The 21288-nt window shown below is 57.1% G+C and overlaps 9 protein-coding genes across 9 annotated transcripts; 3 read left to right on the forward strand and 6 right to left on the reverse strand.

Annotated features, from left to right (window-relative positions):
* The first annotated feature begins 294 nt into the window (after positions 1-294).
* On the forward strand, positions 295-2537 carry MYCTH_2300189 (uncharacterized protein). The gene is made up of 3 exons (XM_003661091.1): positions 295-657; positions 727-1550; positions 1778-2537. The coding sequence occupies exons 1-3, from the start codon at positions 375-377 to the stop codon at positions 2198-2200; spliced, it is 1530 nt and encodes a 509-aa protein (XP_003661139.1). The 5' UTR covers positions 295-374; the 3' UTR covers positions 2201-2537.
* Positions 2538-2647: 110 nt separating this feature from the next.
* On the forward strand, positions 2648-3240 carry MYCTH_2124857 (uncharacterized protein; the record flags this gene model as incomplete). Its single annotated transcript, XM_003661092.1, has 2 exons — positions 2648-2710; positions 3127-3240. The coding sequence occupies 2 exons, from the start codon at positions 2648-2650 to the stop codon at positions 3238-3240; spliced, it is 177 nt and encodes a 58-aa protein (XP_003661140.1).
* Positions 3241-4517: 1277 nt separating this feature from the next.
* MYCTH_93330 (uncharacterized protein) lies at positions 4518-6281 on the reverse strand (the record flags this gene model as incomplete). The annotated part of the gene is made up of 2 exons (XM_003661093.1): positions 4518-5406; positions 5611-6281. 2 exons carry the CDS (start codon positions 6279-6281, stop codon positions 4518-4520), a joined length of 1560 nt encoding a protein of 519 aa, XP_003661141.1.
* A 1696-nt stretch (positions 6282-7977) lies between these two features.
* On the reverse strand, positions 7978-9880 carry MYCTH_2116566 (uncharacterized protein; the record flags this gene model as incomplete). Its single annotated transcript, XM_003661094.1, has 3 exons — positions 7978-9187; positions 9349-9467; positions 9557-9880. The coding sequence occupies 3 exons, from the start codon at positions 9878-9880 to the stop codon at positions 7978-7980; spliced, it is 1653 nt and encodes a 550-aa protein (XP_003661142.1).
* Positions 9881-10122: 242 nt separating this feature from the next.
* On the reverse strand, positions 10123-12314 carry MYCTH_2300192 (uncharacterized protein). Its single transcript, XM_003661095.1, has 4 exons — positions 12064-12314; positions 10943-11789; positions 10818-10884; positions 10123-10764 (listed from the first exon to the last, which is right to left on the reverse strand). Exons 1-4 carry the CDS (start codon positions 12073-12075, stop codon positions 10665-10667), a joined length of 1026 nt encoding a protein of 341 aa, XP_003661143.1. The 5' UTR covers positions 12076-12314; the 3' UTR covers positions 10123-10664.
* Positions 12315-12723: 409 nt separating this feature from the next.
* On the forward strand, positions 12724-13140 carry MYCTH_2058204 (uncharacterized protein; the record flags this gene model as incomplete). Its single annotated transcript, XM_003661096.1, has 2 exons — positions 12724-12973; positions 13037-13140. The coding sequence occupies 2 exons, from the start codon at positions 12724-12726 to the stop codon at positions 13138-13140; spliced, it is 354 nt and encodes a 117-aa protein (XP_003661144.1).
* Positions 13141-13378: 238 nt separating this feature from the next.
* On the reverse strand, positions 13379-14479 carry MYCTH_2314426 (uncharacterized protein). The gene has a single exon (XM_003661097.1). It carries the CDS (start codon positions 14226-14228, stop codon positions 13719-13721), a length of 510 nt encoding a protein of 169 aa, XP_003661145.1. The 5' UTR covers positions 14229-14479; the 3' UTR covers positions 13379-13718.
* Positions 14480-15430: 951 nt separating this feature from the next.
* On the reverse strand, positions 15431-18511 carry MYCTH_2300199 (uncharacterized protein). Its single transcript, XM_003661098.1, has 4 exons — positions 17765-18511; positions 17559-17675; positions 17370-17498; positions 15431-17316 (listed from the first exon to the last, which is right to left on the reverse strand). The coding sequence occupies exons 1-4, from the start codon at positions 18246-18248 to the stop codon at positions 15857-15859; spliced, it is 2190 nt and encodes a 729-aa protein (XP_003661146.1). The 5' UTR covers positions 18249-18511; the 3' UTR covers positions 15431-15856.
* Positions 18512-18702: 191 nt separating this feature from the next.
* MYCTH_2300201 (uncharacterized protein) lies at positions 18703-20254 on the reverse strand. The gene is made up of 3 exons (XM_003661099.1): positions 19456-20254; positions 19213-19401; positions 18703-19153 (listed from the first exon to the last, which is right to left on the reverse strand). The coding sequence occupies exons 1-3, from the start codon at positions 19745-19747 to the stop codon at positions 19008-19010; spliced, it is 627 nt and encodes a 208-aa protein (XP_003661147.1). The 5' UTR covers positions 19748-20254; the 3' UTR covers positions 18703-19007.
* Positions 20255-21288: the final 1034 nt, after the last annotated feature.

Below are 21288 nucleotides of genomic sequence, written 5' to 3' on the forward strand. Positions count from 1 at the left end.
CTGATTGATATCTACCAGAGCATGGTGCGCACTGCTAGCTGACTATTCCGTAATCCAGTGGTGTATTGTGAACCCCACCTTACAGAATCGGGCTCTTTCCTACTGTGTATGTACATACAGTACGGATTCCAGGACCGGAAAATTGTGGGGCAGGCTGCTAAATGCAACCAATCAAAAGCACCATAGTCACAAACTCAGGCGCCCATTGGCCAGGAGTTGGATGGCAATTCTCCGAGGCACGCCTCTCGTTCGCCGCGGAGGGCCTGCGGTGACAAAGCCACGGACTCCGACTGTCCCGCATCGAGAGCTTTTGAACTTTTTCTCTCAGCATCCAACACCGTGGCGTCGCCAACCCCTGATTCCTCAACGCTATCATGGCCAACATCGCGCCATCGGTCCTCAGGCAGGCATCACGTCTGGCGTCGAGATCGTCTGTTTCTACCGCATCGCGACGTGGCATTCGGGTCTTGTCGAGGGCAGCGCCCGCGCCCGCGCGCGGCGACTGCAGGAGGTGCTATGTGACCCAGAGCAAGTCCGACAATGCTCAGGTCCAAACAGACACGGCCATCCGGCTGGACCGGGCCGAGCTGGAAAAGGCGGGAGCTACCCTGGAAACAACCCAAAACGGGTCGACGACGCTCGTCAGCCCCATGGCTGGTATGAGACAGACACACTTGGCCGCGCAGCGCTCGGAGCTAGGTCGGAGCTAACATGATGTGTCGCCAGATGTCCTTAAACAGGCCGTCAAGATGGACGAAGGCCAGCGGCCCATCTATCTCGACATGCAGGCCACAACACCGGTAGATCCCCGCGTGCTGGACGCCATGTTGCCCTATTACACCGGCATCTTCGGCAATCCGCACTCCAGGACGCATGCTTACGGCTGGGAGAGCGAGCGTGCCGTCGAGCAGGCGAGGAGCCATGTCGCCAAGCTGATTGGCGCCGACCCCAAGGAGATCATCTTCACAAGCGGCGCCACCGAGAGTAACAACATGAGCATCAAGGGCGTGGCCAGGTTCTTTGGCCGCTCGGGCAAGAAGAAGCACATCGTCACCAGCCAGACGGAGCACAAGTGCGTGCTCGACAGCTGCAGAAACCTGCAAGACGAAGGCTACGAGGTCACCTACCTGCCCGTCAACAGCAATGGACTGATCGATCTCGACAAGCTGAGGGCGGCCATCCGCCCGGACACGGCGCTCGTCAGCATCATGGCGGTGAACAACGAGATTGGTGTCATCCAGCCGCTGGCCGAGATTGGCAAGATCTGCCGGGAGCACAAGGTCTTCTTCCACACCGACGCGGCCCAGGCTGTCGGCAAGATCCCGCTGGATGTCAACGCCATGAACGTGGACCTGATGTCCATCTCGTCGCACAAGATCTACGGTCCCAAGGGGGTAGGCGCGTGCTACGTCCGCCGGCGGCCGAGAGTCAGGCTGGAGCCCCTCATCAGCGGCGGTGGACAGGAGCGCGGCCTGCGCAGCGGCACGCTTGCTCCGGCTCTCGTTGTCGGGTTCGGTGAGGCGTGCCGCATTGCCGCGGAGGAGATGGAGGTACGTTTCGGTCAACTTTCTTTTCTCTTGACACCAGTTTGGTGCCCCGCACCCCTCTCATCATGATGAGTTGCTTCAAATACATGCATGGCTTTCTGAAGCCTCGTGAGACAGGCTATCTTGTTGAAAGACAGCACCTTCTCTGATCTTACTCCCTTTCTCCTCCCCGTCACCCGCCCCTGGCGCATTTTTCCGTCCTGGCCCGGGCAGTCGCTGACTGTGCACAGTATGACCACAAGAGGATCAAGGCACTTTCGGATCGGCTACTCAAGGGCCTCCTGTCGATGGAGCACACCAACCAGAATGGTGACCCGAACCACTTCTACCCCGGTTGCGTGAACGTGTCCTTTGCCTACGTGGAGGGCGAGTCGCTTCTGATGGCGCTGAAGGACGTCGCCTTGTCGTCCGGCAGCGCGTGCACCTCGGCATCGCTCGAGCCCAGCTACGTGTTGCGGGCGCTGGGCAACAGCGACGAGAACGCGCACTCGAGCATCCGCTTTGGTATTGGCCGTTTCACGACCGAGGCCGAGATCGATTATGTCCTGAAGGCGGTCAAGGAGCGCGTCGGCTTCCTCCGCGAGCTCAGCCCCCTGTGGGAGCTTGTCCAGGAGGGCGTCGATCTCAACACGATTGAGTGGACTCAGCATTAGTAGGGGATAGATCGCTTAGGGGAGTCCGTGCGGGAGGAAGCTGGCGGGACGGTCGCGGATTGATTTTTGGGCGCAACAAGACAAAATACGCGTGTTACATATTTTTATCGGGCAATGAGCCCGGCCGGTTCTGGGAACAAGCAAGGCGATCTGTATAATATCATATACCTCTTTGTTGGTCGGCAGCAAGAATGATACCACAAGCCACGGCTGGTCTTGGCCTTGGCGGCTGATGCAGCGTGAAGGGCCTCTGAGTTGTCTAGCTAGCAGCCCGTATCGGTAACTTTTGGAAGTGCTTGCAAGAGAACAAGTAAGCTAAGAAGTTTAGGACCTTCGGGGTGTGTGCTTACTATATATGTGGTAGGTATGTACAGTACCTTGGTATGTCCGTAGTCTGTGCTAGGACTTCAACTGGCCGGTTCCGTGACCTGGCGACTTCTGGAGAAAATGGACAGAAGCAGCTTTTACTCGTACATGTGCGAGTTGTGGGTATCCTACCTTTCATCCCGAGTATGTTATGAATGCGCCGAGTTTCTAAAGGATTAACCCTGTTCAGTTTGTGTGCTCCTGCTAGAAGAAGATGCGTGCGCACGCCAATCCATAGGGCTGAAGATTTGCGCAGCACCGCAGGGGTCGCTATGATGTCATTGCCTACAACGAGCGGCGTATTATATCACTGGTCTCGCACGCAACAACACAAGCAACAGTTGGACGATAGGCAGAAAACGACTGGGGACTGACTGGGAAACGACCGTAGATTTAGTTTGCAATTTGCGAAGATATAAGAAACCGCATCCCATCGCTGACTACTCTGACTGGCATTTACACCATCAGCAACATCGACTCACATAAACCAAAAAGGCACTGCCGAATCACGCCGCAATCAAATCAAGAACCCACTTACACACTACTTTCAGAGGCTGTAGCAGACCGCCAACGGGCGCTATCACGTCCGCCAGACCAACCTCAACGAGGCGACCCAGGTCCAACCCCTGACCTTCAGGAGATGGCTGGATAACGTCTGGGCGTTCACGTTCTAGACAGGGCACGTCCCATCTCGGGCACCGCGTTATTTTTTTTATTTCTATTCTTCTCTCTGTTTCAATTGGGTGGTATTTTGCTTTTTTGTCCTTTAGGCGTTTGGGTAGAGAGGCAGGGTGCTGTGCCGCGCAGCTTGTTGTTTTGTTGATATCCATTTACCATACCGTTTCCTCTTTCCTTTATGTAGCGGTGTGAAAGGCCGGATTGCGGAGCGCCGCTGTTGGTTCGGCGACCGAGTGGGGTCGCGACCAGGCCCGGTCCAGTCCCGTGGCCTTGGGGAGACGGAGAGTCCCGGTAGGGCTGCCGCGAAGGAAGTGAACAAGCGCGGGTGTGGCTTTGACTTCTTGTGGGATCCGGCCCTTGCCCGCTCGCTCGGCGGTGCGGCGTCAATTGTAAAACATGGCGAAACACTCGTTCGCTGGAATATTAGACGAATACAGGTTCTGAATGGCGGGAAATTGCCGCGATTCCTCGAGCTTTCTCCGCTCTGGCGGCCGGCACCGGGTGTGTTGGCCATACCAAGGACTGCATAGGTACGGCGCAGCTGATACTCCCTGCTTTAGGTTGATTCTTTGTGTATTGGCGTAAACGAGCTACTCGCAAATGCAACGAAGACGTCGTAGCTCCTGAGGGTCCAATGGGTAGCAGTGGAGGAGGCATGAGAATGCTGCTCCAGCAATCCGTGCCGACGAAACACCCTCCATAACGGAATAGAGCCGCACTGGATCGCACCACACTGGATCTCACCGCGCCTCAACGGCCGCGCGGAGTGACCGCTAATGCCACTACTTCGTAGAGTAGCATGAAACATCGCAGCTGCGCATTGCCGCACACCACACCATCATCAGGAGGCCGAGAGAACACAGCATAGCCGTATCTCATCCATCACACTGGTACCTCGGGGAGGCCGAACAGTAGTCAAACACGCTTTCAGTCCCTCCCCCTCTCCCCCTCTCCTTCACGGATGATTGAGGGAAGGGGAAGAGGGAGGAGAAGGGGAAGGGGGGAGGGTGCACCCAACTGCTGGAACCCAGCGTTGCAAGTTTGTTTTCTTCGCTCAGCGTTAGTTACGTCGCGGCCGCGCTATTGCCGTCGCCATATTCAGTGACGATCCATAGGCAAAATCGCTCCCATCCGACGGCCCATTGCTGCAGCCGAGCCGACCTGATCCCGGCCCCCACACTAGCCGCGCGGACCTCGCGTCTCCTTGAGAACACGGTAATCTGTCAGCCGAAACTCCCCATTCCCCGTCCAGTTGGAACGCTGGCAGTGCTTTTTAGGCAACCGGATTCTTTGCCTGCCTGCTTGCCGAGCAAGCGACTGCTGAACACAGCGGAGAGACAGCAGAGGAAGGAAGGGGGGGGGAAGGGGGGGGAGGTTTTGGTCGCACGTACCACGTCTCCGCGTCCTGATCCTCAAAGGCGGCCCAGCGGACGCTATTCTCAGCTAATGATCCTAACGTGGCGAGGTCGGCCATGTCCCCGGCTAGCAATGCACGCCAAAAAATGTTGGTCATCCGCGATGCTCCATCACGTCCTTGTCCGAAGAGGATGCCGGAATCGTCGTCGCAGAGGGCGCAAGGCACACCATGCGCCAACAGCACCCAGAGAGGGTAATGCCTGGACGCGCCGGCAGGCAGGGAGGGGCAGATCTCTACCAGTACTCGCCTGTCTCTGACGGCCTCGATGAGACGCGGGTGTTGAGGCAGAGCGAGGGCGTTCCCGATTCGCCGCGTCCCGAGGAGGAGGGCGTCGAAGAGGTTGCGCTCCGTGGCCACGTCGCCGTCGTCACCGGGAGATGCACCAGCGGTCAGGCAGAAGGGGATCTGCACGTCTTCTTGGGCGCACCGTTTTCGGAACCAGAACAGTTCGGGTAGCGAATCGGCGAGCGGCCTGCCCAGGTTCTCCAGGCCCGCGAGGTCATAGCCGGCCACCAACTGCGGCCACAGAAGTTTGGTTGAAATGCAGTTGTCGGCGTCGTTGACGATCGCCCGGGACTCTTGGCTGCGCAGCGTCGACCACACGACGCGGAGGCCCCAGAATTGCCTCCCCAGGCTGGTAGATTGAAACTTGGCCACCTCTTCATCGATCGCTTGGAACATTCGGTCATAGTTTCGGTCCGGTGCCTCCGACCCTTCGCTGTAAAAAGCCAACGGAAATGTAAGGCTATTCCATCAAAAACGTCAGCAAGCTCACCCTCTTCTGAGCCCAGCCACTCTTTCTCTTTCCCTCCACGACACAGCCCTCAAGCCTGGATGTTGGCAGAATAAAGAGGAAAGAGGGTGGGAGAAAGGAGGGAAAGAGAAGGGGGAGAGTAAGATCAGACGTAGACAGGACGGGTTCGCAGGCCACGGCGGATCGTTTTCTCACCCCATTTCAAGCCAGTAGACATCGTCCTCCACCATGTTGGTCATGACCCGTTGGAGGAACGTTCGCCACATAGGTTCATAGTAAATCATGCCGCCGATGATCCCCCGGCCAACAGTCGAACCCATCCCACCCCTTCCGAGATGACAGTCCTGCATAGAAGTCCTGCATCTTCCCTTCAACCACTCCAGGAATCCGGGCCTGCCGCCTTCGGGATACTCGTTCGCTGCCTTGGAAAGGGTGACAAAAGTGCCCGCCTTGTAGTCGGCGGCCCATATGGAAGAGCGATCGGGATCTGCCTTGTCCCTAAAATGGATACCGAAGTCCGCCTCCCTCCTGGCATGCTGACCGGCGAGGCTCCCGACGGGGCACGAAATGCACATACCAGGCCTGTCCAAGGCGGCTGTCACGAGGTAGTCGACGTCGACGAGAGCATGGCAATGGGCACGGAGGAGGGCGCCCTTGGGCATGCGCTTCAGGATCTGCCGTAACCTGCTCGAATCGGCGGGCGCCGCGGCAGCCGGCGACCTCGTGCCTTGGCGTCGGATCCGGGACACTATCTCACATGCCTCCCTCGCGATGGGCGAGAGGCCCCGCCGAAAGGACGAGTCTGCGCTGCGGTGGTCAGTGGCGATATGGGCATCACAAAGCAGGGTGGTGATGATTGTGGCCATCGGAGCGGGGGGAGGTCGCAGTACCGCCTCGGTCCTTTTGCTCTTGGGCTATCAGCGCGCGGCGGTTCTCGAGGTAGTGCTGGATGACTGGGTCGGATGTCTTGGGAAGCTCGTGGGCGACAAGGTCGGCCCATTCTTCGTCGGTGAAGTGCTCCATCAGACTGGTCGTTGTGAACAAGCGAATGGAAATGAAGAAGAAAAAAAAATCGAAATCCGGTCAATGCACTCCCCCAATCACGAAGACATCAGGTTTCCGGTTCTGTCGATGGCTTAAGCATGTCGGTCAGGTTGATGCAGAATGGGCGCATGCCCGTTCGGTCGGTCGGTGGTCGGTGGTCGGTGGTCGTCCCGGCGTGCGAATGAACCCGGGTCTGCTGCCAGGTACCGAATATCGGGCGTGGTACGGAGGTACTCCGTACAGCGGCCGCCTCAGCGCTGGCCCCCGCCGATCGGATCCGAATAGACCGCTGCAACCGCCGCTCCTTCCCTGAAATACCCGCTACTAGAACCGACTGGGCTTTCCACCTCTTTCCATCCATTGCAGTCCTCATCATTTCAGGTTTACAGGTTGGTTGGTTTGTCTTTGCCCTGTTTCGCCATTCACTTTTGGTTCTCTGCCTTGACACAATATGAGTCTGGTACGGCACCAAGCATTTCGAACGAAGCGTCTTATGCTTCTTTAAGGTGCCGAGTCGTTATTCTGTTGCCTAAGGTTGCTCGCTGACACTTGCCACTTCGGCTCAGGCAACGACTTAAGACCCGCAATCCTTCGGGTTGAAGAAGGACCCAATTGATCACTCCTTGCGGGGCAGGCGACAGCAGTTGCCAGCCATAAACAGAAGAACCTTCTGAGTGCAAATAGACAAGTCTCGTCTCCTCATCTTCTCAAGGGCTCATCTGCGCCGAGCCGAGTGGATGCGGCTAAGCCCGCTGGTCCAGATAAACGAGAACGACCCAGAGAGTCCTGTCGATCAGGCACAGCACTGGGATCTGAAGCAGATCCCGCAGGGGTCGACGATGCAGAGCATCAGCTCCTCCTTCCCCGCCTACCATCATCGGTGGCATCAACACTGCAGACTCGGAAAGCTGGGAAGTTGTATGGCAGCAGCCCATCTCCATCGGCTATGGTTTTGATTTAGAACATGTTGTGGCCGGATGAAGGTTCGGATGGCCCCTCAACAGCGAAGAGACTCCAGGTCATCCGGGGTTGATCAGGGAGTACATGCTACCGCATATTCGTCGACAATGAACATGTACAAGATGGCTATCATGCGTGAGGCTCTTTCCGCCCTCTGCCATCAAGGAGTGCTGTCAGTCACTTTGAAGCTCGCCCCTAAAGCCTGTTTACTTGACACGAGCGTTGAAATGGCACAAACACGTGAATTTGACGACCGCAAGATAGGGGAACGATGAAAGAGACCTAGAGGGGCTAGACCACCAAGCAGTAGTTTGTAGGGTAGACGTAAGTTATTTGTCTTCATACTCAGTCACCTGCGTTTCCCGCCCAGAGAACTTGGGTGTTATAGGATGACATCTAGTCGGCGCAAGTTTACAAGTCCAACTCAACCCGCGACAAGCAAAATCACAAAGCTGTTTTCGGCAGGAAGGTGAGAAGGTGGGGGAAAAAAAAAAGAAGGGGGGGGGGGTTGTTAGCCAGTGAGTGAGCGTCTAACAGACAGACCTCCCGACTCGGCCCTCACTCCCCCTTTGCGCCAGTAGGCGGCACACTCGAGCCAGCGCCGAACAGAGTCGCAAAGTTGGTGGCCTCCCAACCCTGCGTCAACTGAGGAAGTCTTCTTGCCCTCTCCACCCGCTCTTCATCCAACACAAACTCTCTGGGTAGCCTCACCTTGCCGTCCTCCTCCTCCTCCTCCCGCGCCGCACTGTTTCCGTCCCCACTGGCCAACATCTGCCTCACCACCTCCCGCGCAGACAATGCAGCAGCTGGCATCCCGTGTCCCGTATACCCGGCGCAAATCCACAAGCCGCCCTCGGGTCCGCCGCCACCCAGGCTCTCAGGTACGGGCCCGACCCAGGCGTGACGGTCCCGGCTGTACCCCATGACGCCGGTCCACTCAAGCGACGCCTCCAGCTCCAACCCCCGGCTCTTCTTCCCTTCATCATCATCCTCCTCCTCCTCCTCCTCCTCCTCCGCGGTGCCGGCTGTAGGCGACAGGTCCAGCGGCGGGCACAGCTCCCGCCGCAGGTACCTGGCCACCTCGGGCTCGACCTCATCGTCCCGCCACTCGCCCACGCCCAGGCCGCGCGCGAGCCGCCGCCCGCCGCCGTAGATCAGCTCGCCGCCGGTGGGCAGCGGCCGCTGCACGAGGTAGTCGTCGCGCGGCGCCGTGGAAGCAGAGCCCGGCTCCGGGTCGGCGGCGAAGACGTACGAGTGGGCCAGTTTCGCGGGGGGTTTGCCGGCGGACGGGTCCGGTCTGGGCGGCAGGAGAGCGCCGATCTGCCCTCGCACGGGCACGATCAAGTCCGAAAAGGCCGGGAGCAGGTGGGAGGTGTAGCCGTTCGTGGCGAGGAGCACCTGGCGGGCGGTGATCCTGCCGCGCGGCGTAGTGAGGGCCCAGCCGGGGCCCGACTCGGCGCGTGAGAGGGAGGTGACCGGGGTGTTAGTTTGGAGGTTGAAGCTCGGGGCGGGGAATTTGGCGACGAGCCGCTCGAGCACGGTGGCAACGAGCTTATAGGGCCAGAGGGATGCGGCCTTTTTCTGGATGATGGCACCTTGGGCGGAGGGGACGCGGAGGGACGCCAGGGTTTCGGTGCCTCCTGAAGCTCGAACGACCTCAAGCTGAGCGGCTAGCTCGGGGTGGCTCTTCTTCAGATTCTCGGCATCCGCAGCCGCAAGCTCAAACATGTTCTCGGACAGGAAGGCGTGGACGCCGGTGAGACTCACCCTGTTCCAGTCAGCATTTCATGTATGAACATGCGCATACAAGATTCATCACCCCCTGAAGATCGATCCAGACAGACTTTACTTTACAAGGAACTCGAAAACACATGGGACAGGGACAGAAGAAGTGGAGAGAAAATCGGGGAATGAAAAGGGGGAACATACCAGTCACAATCCACACTTTCCTCCCTCACGAACCTCTCCAGAAAGTCACACACCTCCAACTCAAATGCCGCAACGGCCGGTACGGAGCCGTATACTAACGGCTGACAGTGCCCTCCATTCTGGCTCTTATTTGTTAGCTTCTCCGAGAGAGAGAAGGAGAACAGAAAAACAAGCAAAGAAATATGAATAGAGAGCAGTGAAGGCTCACCCTCCCTGTCGCGCCCGAACAAGCCTCTCTCGCCTCCAGCATGACCACGCTCAAGTCACCGCGTCCCCCGTCGGACGCCCGACCCTTCCGGTCGGGACCCTCCTTGAGGAACCTCGCGGCGAACGCGCCCGTGATGCCGCTCCCCACTACCACGACGTCGGCCGTCTCGGGCAGGTCCGGCGTGCCCCGGTGCCCGAGCAGCGTCCGCGACGGCTCCCGCAGCCAGTAAGACTTTGACGGGTTGCGCGACGGGAGGCCCGCGGGCGCCACCGACAGCGTCCCGGTCTTGTCTGCTTCGGTAGAGCTGATCTTGCGAATCGTCATTTCTGCTTCTTGTTCCCTTCCCTATACTGTAACCTGCTTCTTTCCTTTCTTTTTGGCCTTTCTTCTTCCCTTTCGTTTCCTTGGTATATGAGCGACAAGAAGAATAAAGAAGAAAATAAATCGTCGATACGGATCGGTTGGGAATGGGTGGGCTGCGAGTGGGTAAGTCAGGTTCAGCACGGTCAGTGTCTTGAATGAGAGAAAGAGGGGAGAGGCTGATACGGATACAGCCCCCCCAGTTAGTGGGTTGATTGATTCAGTATGGGGATGATGGAGCTCTGGAACACCCCCCACCTTGCCTCACAATCAGTACGGAATACGATCACATTCAACAGACAGCGCCAAATCAGCTCGAATGTAATGACCATTGACCGCTGGGTACTTGTTGCATTCCGCTTGCCAATCTGGTCCGACGTTACAGTTTTGTCAAGACGTAGCAACTACCTGCTGCAATTTGTCCTTGTCCTGCTCAGTCATGCGCACCCAAGAAACAATGCTTTGCCTCCTTTTCCGCTCCCAGATGCTCACCATTGCGATGAATCTCATGCCCGGCCGTTCTGCAGCATACCAGATAACCGGTCTACCGTCCCAGATCCCAAATGAGCCCGTCGTCACATCGTCACGCGATCGTGTTCCAGGGCCTGCCACCGAGAACCAAGATTTTGCAAGAAAGGCTAAAATGACCCCAACAGTGCTGTGGAACCCACCCTCTAAAAAGAGCAGACAGGATCCTACCAGAAAAGTAACATCAAAAGAGAGGAAGGCCCATAAGCAGGGAGAGAATTTAGGCCTTCATCTTCTTTCTCTTTCCGACCTGGGCAGAGAAACCAGTCTTGATAGCCTGGACGGAACGACGAGAACCGCACGAGTTGCAGGTGATGAAACTGGTCGGGGGTCAGCAGACTGTTCATCGTGCAGGGGGAAGGAATGCACATACTAGAGACGGTTCTCTCCCTTGGACAGTTCCGTGTTGGGAGACCGGCATGTCTTGCATGTCACGTATTCTGAATTCCTAGTTAGCGCATGCAGCAGCACAGAACTGACGCGGGGTCGGCCACATACCGATGATGTACGTGCGCAGCACGTTCTCGATCTGCTTTTGTTGGAACCTGCCCTTGATGACCAGCCGCCTGCTGCCGTCCACACTGCCGCTAGTACCCAACTCGGCAAACAAGTAGGCAGTGACGTGCTCCTCCGCTCGCTTCATGCGCTTGCAGATCTCAGGCAGGTTTGCAAAGATGGTCTTCTTGTTCCCTTCGCGGAGACACTGCGGCGGCGGGATCTTGTAGGAGCGTGTGCCGGTCAAGGCGTGATCGGGGTTCTTTTGCGCCAGAAGGGCAAAGAAGCGAGACAGCAGCGGATCATAGGCGATGGTCCGCGTCTCGTCATGCGCCCAGATGCCCGTCCCCTTCTCCATGTCTCCCTCTTGCACACCCTCCTCAGCAGGGGCCTCGGCACCTTCGCCACCATCGAGGTTGAGGGCCTCGAGCTTCTTGGCGAACTCGTCCTCCTCCTTGGGAACCTTCTTCTTCTTTTTCTTCTTCATCGACAGGTCGATCGCCTCCTCGCCGCCAGCCGCAGCGGCGCCGTCAGCGGCTTCGTCATCATCTTTCTTGACCTTCTTCTTCTTCTTCTTCATGAGCGAGAGATCGAGGCCATCCGGATTGGAGTCGGCAGCCGGAGCTGCACCTTCTGCCGCACCGTCGGCCGGTGCTGAAGAGGCGTCAGTAAACGCCCCGAGCGCGGCGGTGAGAGGCGGCGTACGAGGTGTGTGCGACAAGGCCGTTTCTTTGGTCTCGTCGTTCGGTGTGGCAACCATGGTTACGCTGCCGTCGGCGTCTACTACCAGCTTCTCCTCTGTGAAAGCAACCGATTTGCGCGATGACGCTCGTCTTTGGAGCGTGGGTTCCTGTCCGAGTTAGTCCCTACGCTTTCTCGAGGTTTGTTGATTTAAAAAGGTCGTATGTGGCGACCGACAATTAGGTGAGGAAATAACAAAGTAAATCCCTTGGAAGTTTCGGCCGTCGATTTTCTTGCCCCTTGGGGGAAAAAAGCAAAGAACCAAGTGAAACAGAAAGGATGGCCGCGGGGTGCTGCGACTTTGGAGGGGCAATAGCCGTGTTGCAGAAGGAAGCGAGTCGTTTTGGTGAGGGGGAAAACTTGAGAGGTCAAATAAAACTTACTTCGGTGCTCATCTTCGGGCCACCCTGGTGCTTTCCAGGTCGCTCACTCCACCGCCTTCTGCGTGTCCCAAGCTGGCTGTATGTATGTGTAGCAGTAGACTTTCACTTCTTCTGTAGAATCGGAAATTTAATCCGGGTCTTGGCGCCTCTGTTTTCAGGGCTTTTTTTTTCCCCTGCTGCTTGCAGCGGTATTTTTCCAGTGTCAGGAGGAAGGTCGCCGCGGCCGACTGAGGTTGCCCGCCTTCCCTTCACCCTCATGACGTTGGCCGTCTTCGTTGTGACTCAGTCCCACGATCACCTGACAAGTGGGTCTCCAGAAAGAACAATGGCCACTCCTAGGCTATCTGGCAGCTGCTGGCAGCTTCCGGGAAGCCACAGTGCCGTCTCGCATCGCAGCCACGGCGCGGGTAGCCGGATTCGGTGCACCTCCATCAAAGCAACTTCGTTCCGCCGATCGTCAGCGAGAGGAGCTCCGACCCGACCTCCGGCAGCTCCCCAATCGACCTGAAGCCGATGCCGGCGCCCGACTGAGTCTTTACAGTCTCGACCTTCAATTTCCCTAATCGGTCGACTCCAACTCCTCCAATACCAGCGCGGCGCCTCCTCGTCTTCCTCCCCCCCCCAAAACCCGCCATGTCAAGCACCTCCTCATCGGGAGGAATGAGGACCCCGTCCGCGTCCTCTTCCTTTGTCATCCCCGAAGTACCGCCATCGTCCTCCTCCGACCGCGACGATGACATTGACTCGCTCCCTTCCATCTCCAGCAGCATACTTGATTCCGACTCCGAGACCGACTCGTCGGACGCGCAGCGGGAATGGGAGGCCAGTCTGGAGCAGTTGCAGCTCCTGCTAACCATGATTATCTTGCCCTTTGCGGGGAAGTTTCTTGGCCGGAAGTTCGCATACTGGAGTAGGTTGCTCACGGGTGCGCAAAAGGGGGTTGATCGTTCGCTGACCCGCATTTGTTCTCCAGGCTGGGCGAGGTACATGGAATGGATGCACAACGTCGAGATTCGGTGGACAAGCAAAAGCGCATTCAATGCTGCCGGGGCGGCCGAAGCTGCGTCGTCATTATGACTGGGAGGTTTCACAGGCTGGGATGACGCCTGAGTATATATATACATACTGGTTAGGGACTGTTTTTGTACGGGCGGCGCACATTTGCCACGGCGTTACGGTTCTGGGTATGGTAGGTTGGGAGCATCTTGTTCCAATCTGAATCGATTGCTCGTCTCCTGGGCATTGAATATGCTCATGCCGACTACGCGTCAACCCGCCACGGGGCTTGTCCGGTGGAACATGGAACAGGGAGGTTGAAGAAAAACAAGACAATAGTCCTCCCGGCTAACTACACTTCTGGGGTATGCCCATGTTTAAGAGAGAGCCTCCCTATGATCCTTATCCGTCCCTTACCGAACCCAACAAGACAATTCCCCCATGTACATATATGCCCATTAGAGAACACCTGACCCAATAGTACCCATGTCCCATCATCAAAGCCATAGAAATCATAATCCGGTCATATACATATACCTAGTTTCAATCCCTGTCCATTAAGCATTTCCGTCGAGTATCCAAGTCCATGCACCCTGTGACCAGACGCCAGACCCTAGACAAGCCCTGGCATCTCAGCAGACATCGAGGCGCCGCAAGCCTCATACCCTGACCTGAGACATGGTCGGTCCGGACCTCATGCTCCCGCCGCCGCGGCGGAAACTGAGGAAGCTCAGCACCAGCGCGGCCGCAAAGGTGGCGAAGAGGAACCACATAAAGGCTGTCGACGCCTGGATCTCGCGGCAACGCTTCTCGTCGTTGTGGCTGCCGTACGCGATCCAGCTGGCCGCATGGCCCTGGGTGCGGGAGCAGTTGACGGCCCCGAGTTTGGCGGCAAGCACGATGGCGTCGATGAATGTGAAGAGGGTGGCGAAGCCGTCGGCGGCGAGGATGACGAGCACCGGCAGCACGATGCGTTCGAACAGGCCCGCTGCGAGGCCCAGCAGCGCCGCCACCCACGAGAGGGCGATGACGAACATGGAGAAGTTGATGGCTGCCGTCGCGGAGCTGGCTGCGTCCTCGTTGCTCGCGATCACGTTACCGATCAGGCCGGTGAGGATGATGATGAAGAGGAGCTGAACCGCTCGGAGGATGAGCTGTATTTTTTGCATGATGACGGTTCTCGTCTGTGATTTATTGAAGATAGCCGGAGTGCGTGAGACAACGACGACGACGACAACGACGACTGTGTATCTATAGTTGCGGGGGGGGGGGGGGGGGGTGAATCCGCTTCGGGGTAACGAGACTTTCACAGGATGGCTCAGAAGGCTTGCGTTTGACTGGAGAGGCTGTATTGGAGGCCAACTGAAGCTAAAACGGACTCCTGCTGGTTATCGTATTGTATTAGTGAAGTGGGTGAAGGTTGCTCATTTGTGGAGGAGTCAAGTGCAAATTTGGGCAGGGGAAGAGCTATAATATGAGGCGGGGTCTGACTGGTTTTTGCACTATGACATGGTGTGTTTTCACTCGTGGGAGTGTAGTTACAGCGAGTCGTTTCCTAAGATGGTTGGCAAGGGAGCAGCATCATGGGAAGGGACAAAAAAAGCGGGTGTACGGACTATGACGGCAAGCGTGGGGCAGGTGCGTGGGGCAAGTGCGTTCAACCTGCTTCTCTGCCTGCAGGGTCCGATTGGCCCGACATGCAACTGCCGCTGTCTTTAACCGCTGGATCATTCTGATTCCACAAGCCTGCGCTGATGCATCCAATCCAAACTAGTGTTCATATGTACATAGCGAAGGATTCTGAGCCACTTGCTCTACACTAAGGAGGATGGGTTGACCAGTTACAGGCGGCAACACGCCAAGTTTTCTCGATCGCCCGATGCGCTCGCTCCGTGCTCCCACAGCTGTGGGAGGGGCTAGACCTATCGTTGATCTGCACGGCCCTGGTCTCCAAACGATTTCCCGACCCACATAGGGCGGCCCCACTCTTGGCCCGGCAACGATCGTGCATGAATGGTGCGAAGTGCCGCGCAACGCCTCAATGTGAAACATCGTTTCCAGAGCTACCAAACGAACATAATCCATACATACAACACTACAGAGTTTTCTTGGGGCAACTGTGTACGAGTACATATGTATCAATGGTTGGTGGCTCTGAACCAGTCCGAGGCCGGACAACTGACGGCGTTTGCTCGAGCCGAAGGGTACAGAGGACGGAATAATCCGGTTCATTGCAAGACAGGTAACTCCAGGTGTGAATGAGGTCATCAATGAGCTGACAGTTCCCAAACGGGTGATTACCTATTTACACGAGTCATGGCGGTTCTAACATGTATACTTGCGCGTATGCCACAGACCACCGACCATCACAGCCGATATTAACAGTAGAGTGAACTTAATGAGTTCAACAAGACATCACTAGAACTTTTGATAAGCTTCGTCCACTTTGTTGAAACAGTTGCTCAAGAGGTTTTGTTTGCTGGAACCGAACGCTATCTCCAGCCTCTCGAAAGACCTAGATATCTCACTACAGCCAAGGCCATGGGCCTCTGCTCCCCGACTAGCACTTGATCTACCTAACTTTGTTCAAAACGTCGAACGAAGACGTTCAGAGGATCTCGATACTTTTTTTTGGAGGGTTGTCATCGCAACTCCCAGTCTCTCTCGAGATCATCCTTGCTAGAGTACGACAACTATGCCACACAGAGCAACTATAACCTCTTCATTCCATCAATCAGCGGCCATAGACTGCTTCGATTCCGAGGAAACATCAATCTCCAACCTACAATCCGTCCTTCTAAGCATACTGCATAGCAGCAGCGTTCACAAGAACTTTTTGCTGCCCTTCACCATCACCACCACTGCCACTACTCACTGCCTTCCCGTCCAATCTCCTCAAATCTCCTACCACAGTCCCGTTGACAGCTTCCACCTCCCTATAGTAGAGCTCTAATTCCTTTCCGCGTCGGTCCTCCGGGCTTTCGACATCGCCGCCAGTTCCTGGGTTCGCACCGGTGCCAGAGCCACCATCCTCCACCACCGCCTCCTCCAGACCGAACCAGAACCACTGCTTCGCCTCCCCCCACCCGGTGCTCGATCTCCCATCCCCGGTCTGCCGGAACTCGGCCGTGCCCACCTTGGTCGTCTCGACCCGGCTCGTCGACCCCTTGCCAGCATACCGCTGAAACGCCTCCAGCCCCGTGGGGAAGACGCTCGCGCCGGACACGGACACGCTCTTGCCATGGCTGAGGTACGCCGAGATGGAGAGGTTGCCCTGGGGGGAGACCGAGTAGGTCGAGTTGCAGAGGATCGGGTAGCGGTAGGTGGCGTGGTAGCGGACGGACGGGGAGGCGATCCTGAGGGTGTCGGAGCCCGAGATGAGGAGGTTGTTGAACTGCGTGTAGCCGAAGGCGGAGACGTGGCCCTTGTTGGTGTAGGTGAGGGACTGGGTCCACGAGGCGGTGTTGGAGGTGATGCGCAGGGAGCGGCGCACCGAGGTGGTGTAGGTGAGCGTCTCGTTGGCCTCGGTTGTGCCGTTGATGAGGGAACTGGTGACGGAGCGGGTGGTGGAGATGGCCGGGGCCGGTTGCATGATGATGGGGATCTCGCCGCGGGTGATGGAAGAGGGGTCCGAGTCGAGCCAGAGGAAGAGCTTGCCGGTCACGTACCAGCTTTCGTTGACCGTGTTGGTGAGCGTGGCTGCGGTGTGGCTGGTGTTGTTGAGACCGGCGACGCGGATGGTAAAGGTATGCTCCTTACCGTCGCAGAGCAGGCCGAGGAACGGGCTGATGTCGATCTCGTGTTCGCGGAGATCGAAAGCGTGGATGCCCACGATGGGCCGATGCAGCGAGGGGACGACTCCGCCGGTGAATATGACTGGAAAGGGCCACTGAACGCCAGCTAGACGGCCGTCAATGAGCACCTGGACCTCGCGGAAAGGGCTCAGACCCGGAAGCTCGCCCGCGGTGGCGCTGAAGGTGTCAACGTCTGTCTGCAGGACATTGCTCCACCAAAATTCTTCGCTTGCTTGGCCGTTAGCCGAGACTGAGAATACGGCTCGGCGGATGTTTCGAGGGAGGGTGATGGTGTTAGTGGCGTTCTCCGTGGGCAAAATGAAGCGGCTGATCGAGTTGTTGGCCCCGCGGTGAGCCGATATTGGGATGATCAGGTCACTCGGCGGTGCCTGGTCGGTCTTGATATCACGATTGTAGAAAATGGCCGTCAAGGTGGTGTTGAAGATCCCGGTGTACTTGTCATCTTTACGGGTGAGTCTTGAGTGGCCCTTGGTGGAAACCGGGCTGCGAACGTACCAATTAGGTTGCCGAGATCAAAGATGATCTTTTGAGGTGATTTCCAGAAGTAAAGGTATTGGGTCATATCCTTAAGGTATGTCCAGCTGATCCCAGGCGGCGCAGTGGGTTCAGCTGTCGATGTTCTCCCTGTCATTTAACTGTCAGCGCAATCAGCCCGTCCACGGCGTTGATCGTCGCGCTACTCACAAACTTCCGTATCACCAAAGTACATGATGGCAAGGCGGTCAAATTGCCGGCCCTCACTCACGACGCTGAAATTAAGCACCACTCGATTGAACTCGCAATCGGGCGGAGTGTATTCCCCTAAAGCCAGGCGCGCACGAACATTAGACCCATATACAAGCTCACAAAACTGCCGCCCCGTCACAAGGGCAGAGGGTGGCCTAGCTTACCCATGAAGGGCGCATCGTAGCTCCAGGCAAAGTCATGGCGCATCAGCAGGACGGTACACAACTCGGGCGAATAATCCGTCGCGTTGCGAGTAGATCCGTCGCTCTCAGCGGGACCGTCCGGCATCAAGACCGGCTGGGCAACCTCAAAGGTCTTGAGGACGGTTGGGTGAGGTGTTGCGGACGACGTGGTCGCTGTGGTGGCCTCCCAGGCCTTCCTACCTGGTAACCGGTTGTAGCCTGGTTGCGATCCGGGCGCGGAATGAGAACGGGAGGTCCGCGATGCGCCATAGCTGGAGAACAGCGAAGTCGCCGCGGAGCATCGGCGGGATGCTGCCACAGCGATTGAAAAGATGGAAAGGGTGCCGAGGAGGAGTGCCAACCAATGGAAGCCCCGCCGCCTTGGAGTATTCTCTTTAAAGGTTTGCGAGACATAGTTGCCTTCGGCCGAGGCGATGGCGCGCTTCTCCAGGTCGAAAGAGGCCATGGTTGATCGATGGCGTGGCGGCCCGGCCTCAGGTTGAAAGTCAACCAGCGGTGGAGTTGCGACCAAGAGGTCCCATGGAAGGAGCCGTCTACGGGATCAGCGGGCAACTGCCCCAGTCGAGGATGCGGAGGTTGTCGGCCGTTGAATTGCTAGGGTGCACTACCCCATGCTCATTTGATGATTGATACTACACCGGACGGGATGGAGGGGTGGTGCTGCCGAAGTGCGCCTATCCAAGATGCTGCGTTCCAGGTAAGGTACTGTACAGTACATGCATCCGGATTCATTATCTATAGCGGCGACTTGCCAGTCTCGGCTGTTGTCAGTTTATCCATGCAACCGGGACAGGGATTCTCCGAACTCGAGTAGCGCGGGGCAGAAAACTCTCGCAGGAATCTACCATTTAGTCAGGTACCTACCTGCCTTATCATCGCGTACCCGGTTGAGGTGGAGCAGAACGCAGCCCTACCCACGGCCCGATGCACTAAACCTCGGGTGAGAAAGAGCAAGTCTATTGCTTAACCTCCCTTTGTGTACAGGGAAATACTCGATACAGATTTCTACTTACTACAAGGTGATGTTACAGTCTATGAGGAGATGCTCCATTTGAATATGCAGCCATTAACCGCCCAACACCGCCACCCCAAATGCAAGCCTTCGCCGTCACCTTTCAAAGACGCGAATGGAGGGGGGTATTGCGTACCCATGCATGTGTATGGGCCATTTACAAGGATATACGCACACGGAAGCTTCCATGCTTCACCGCTTGGCCTTCTTGCCGATCTGCCATCCCCACGAGCGCAGTACCTTGACCACCTTGGGGGTAATAGCAGCCGTTAGAGGAACGCGGACGAAGATGAAGCTTTTGTGAATGGCGTATGCAAGCGCAAGCTGCGTGGCCAGGCCTAGGAGAGAAGAGGTCAGCCGCGGCACACCCCAACAACGACATCCGGCCAGAACTCACTAGCTCCCTCCTGCCTGGTCCTCTGCTCAGCCTCAGCAACACCGTGGCCGATGACCTCGACTTCGTCCACACCGCCGGTCCGTTGTCGCTTTAACTCCCTCGCCGCTTGGCGGTATTCGCGCCACCAATTCTGAACCCGTTCAGGGATGACCTTCTGAACGCTGCGAATCACGATGTCCTCGACATGGGCTATCACGCCAAGTCAGCTCTTGCCGGTGTGCTCCACCGTGCGAGCATACTCACCGATCTTCTCGGTGCCCACGGTCCGGACCAGCAAGAAGCAGAAGGGAAAGTCCAGCACGGAAAGCGCAAGGTATACCCCAACCGCAGACCAGCCGTACTCCCTCGACAGCTTCTTCAGCCTGGCACTCAGCGACAGTGGTTCTTCAGGCACCGCCTCCCCACGCTTCTGGGAGGAATCCGCTCGCCGTGGCCTTGTAGAATGAAATGGGCGTCTCGGCTTGGGGAGTGGCGCCCTTGTGAGTGCGAGCCTGGGTCGCGCGCTGGCAGGCCTTGCTGTGCGGAGCTGCGACATCAACGCCCTCTGGTGCCAAGGTACGGCGAGCGGCCCCGCACAAGCCCTAGTTATCCATATTCTTTCCCCAACAGCAGTCCTTGTGATATTCCCATTCCCGCGGGCAGCGATCCCTCCTACGAGAGCATCAAACGCTCCTACTGCGGTTCGTAGCATCGCCATCGGTGTTCGGTCGGCCCAGATCGACGATCTCTACCCTTCAGCAACGACAAGGCTCTAGCGCCCGCCGGGAGGGGAGTGTTCGGGTCTTCGAGAGCAATGCTTTGCACGCCGCGTTTTTGAAGCCAGCACAGGCCGGGCAAGCCGAATGTGTTGCCGGGTTAGCAGGACTTGTCTTTCCCTCGACAGTTAAGACGGGTTTCGACGCTAGAACAACCAAAGGGTTGCCGGGGGGGTGGCGGTGTTCGGGCGATTTCAAGATTGATTGCTGGTTTGTGGTGAGCTGGGTGCGATTTACGCTGGGAATAAAATTTAATGACGTCCCCCAGCTCCCGAATCTCCGTACCGCACCGCCCGTGATGCACCTCTTCCGGCAGGCAGCTCTTTTGTGGGGAGCTCCAGCTCATCCACCATTGGACAGCCTGAATCCCTCGGAGAAACGGCCGGTCCGGAAAGCATCGGCCTCCCGACCCACCTCAGGTCGATCAAAGTCCGTTGACAGACCAAGCAAGCATCGCCCATTCCTAGCTTTCATGGATCTCCAACGTCGTGTGTGTAGGTCGGTCTTGGTTTCCTTGCGCTCCGTTTCGTAGTTCGTAGACTAAGTAGTCTAGCTATCTGCATACTTCCGCAACCCTTTCTGAGTCGCCCACAACAAATCATTATTTACGAATTGGCAGGGGCCAGATTTGGATGACGCCGAAGAAGGAAAGGCTCGGTAAGAGGTACATACTAATACAGTAATCCGGTACGTACCTTACTGTAGCACGTCCGTACATACATACATAACCCGATCTGATTCCTCCGTGCGAGTAGTGTAATAGGCACACCAGTGAGTGAGCGACGTACGCGCCGGTCGCCGCAGCCCAACCCAAGTTGGTCCCCTTTGGGCGTCCTCCGCTGAGCTACTGGAACACTATAATCACTACTGTATTCCGTAGTGTGAGATGTCTGCAATTCGCGTGCGGTGTCAGCCAATCGCCGACTTGATTTACCACCCGCTCCTCCTCCCAGTTAAGCGCCCTTGTCCACCATCTCGGCGCGTGTCTCCATGGACGACGGAGCTCGCTGATTGGGTCGCCAGGGCAGTCAGCTCTCAATTTAGCTATGATCGATGCGACCTGAGGAGGGGATACCAAGTCCCTTGCTTGTGTGCTCAGCCCCAAAAAGCGCCGCGGGGCGTTCAGCAAGCTCCCATCCTCGACTCGATTCCTTTATGATTGAGCCTTTCCGCCGGTGGTTTTTTGGTTTTTTTCTTTCTTTTTTTTTTTTCAAATCTGATTCCCGCTCCCTCGACCATCCCAGCAATAGTTGTCACCTCTCAGTTGAGACGGGACCGGGACTCCGAGCGAGGGGTGAGTGGTTAGACGGCTATCCTGAGT

Source organism: Thermothelomyces thermophilus, chromosome 2 (genome assembly GCF_000226095.1).
Source record: "Thermothelomyces thermophilus ATCC 42464 chromosome 2, complete sequence".
NCBI classification, from domain to species: Eukaryota; Fungi; Ascomycota; class Sordariomycetes; order Sordariales; family Chaetomiaceae; genus Thermothelomyces; species Thermothelomyces thermophilus.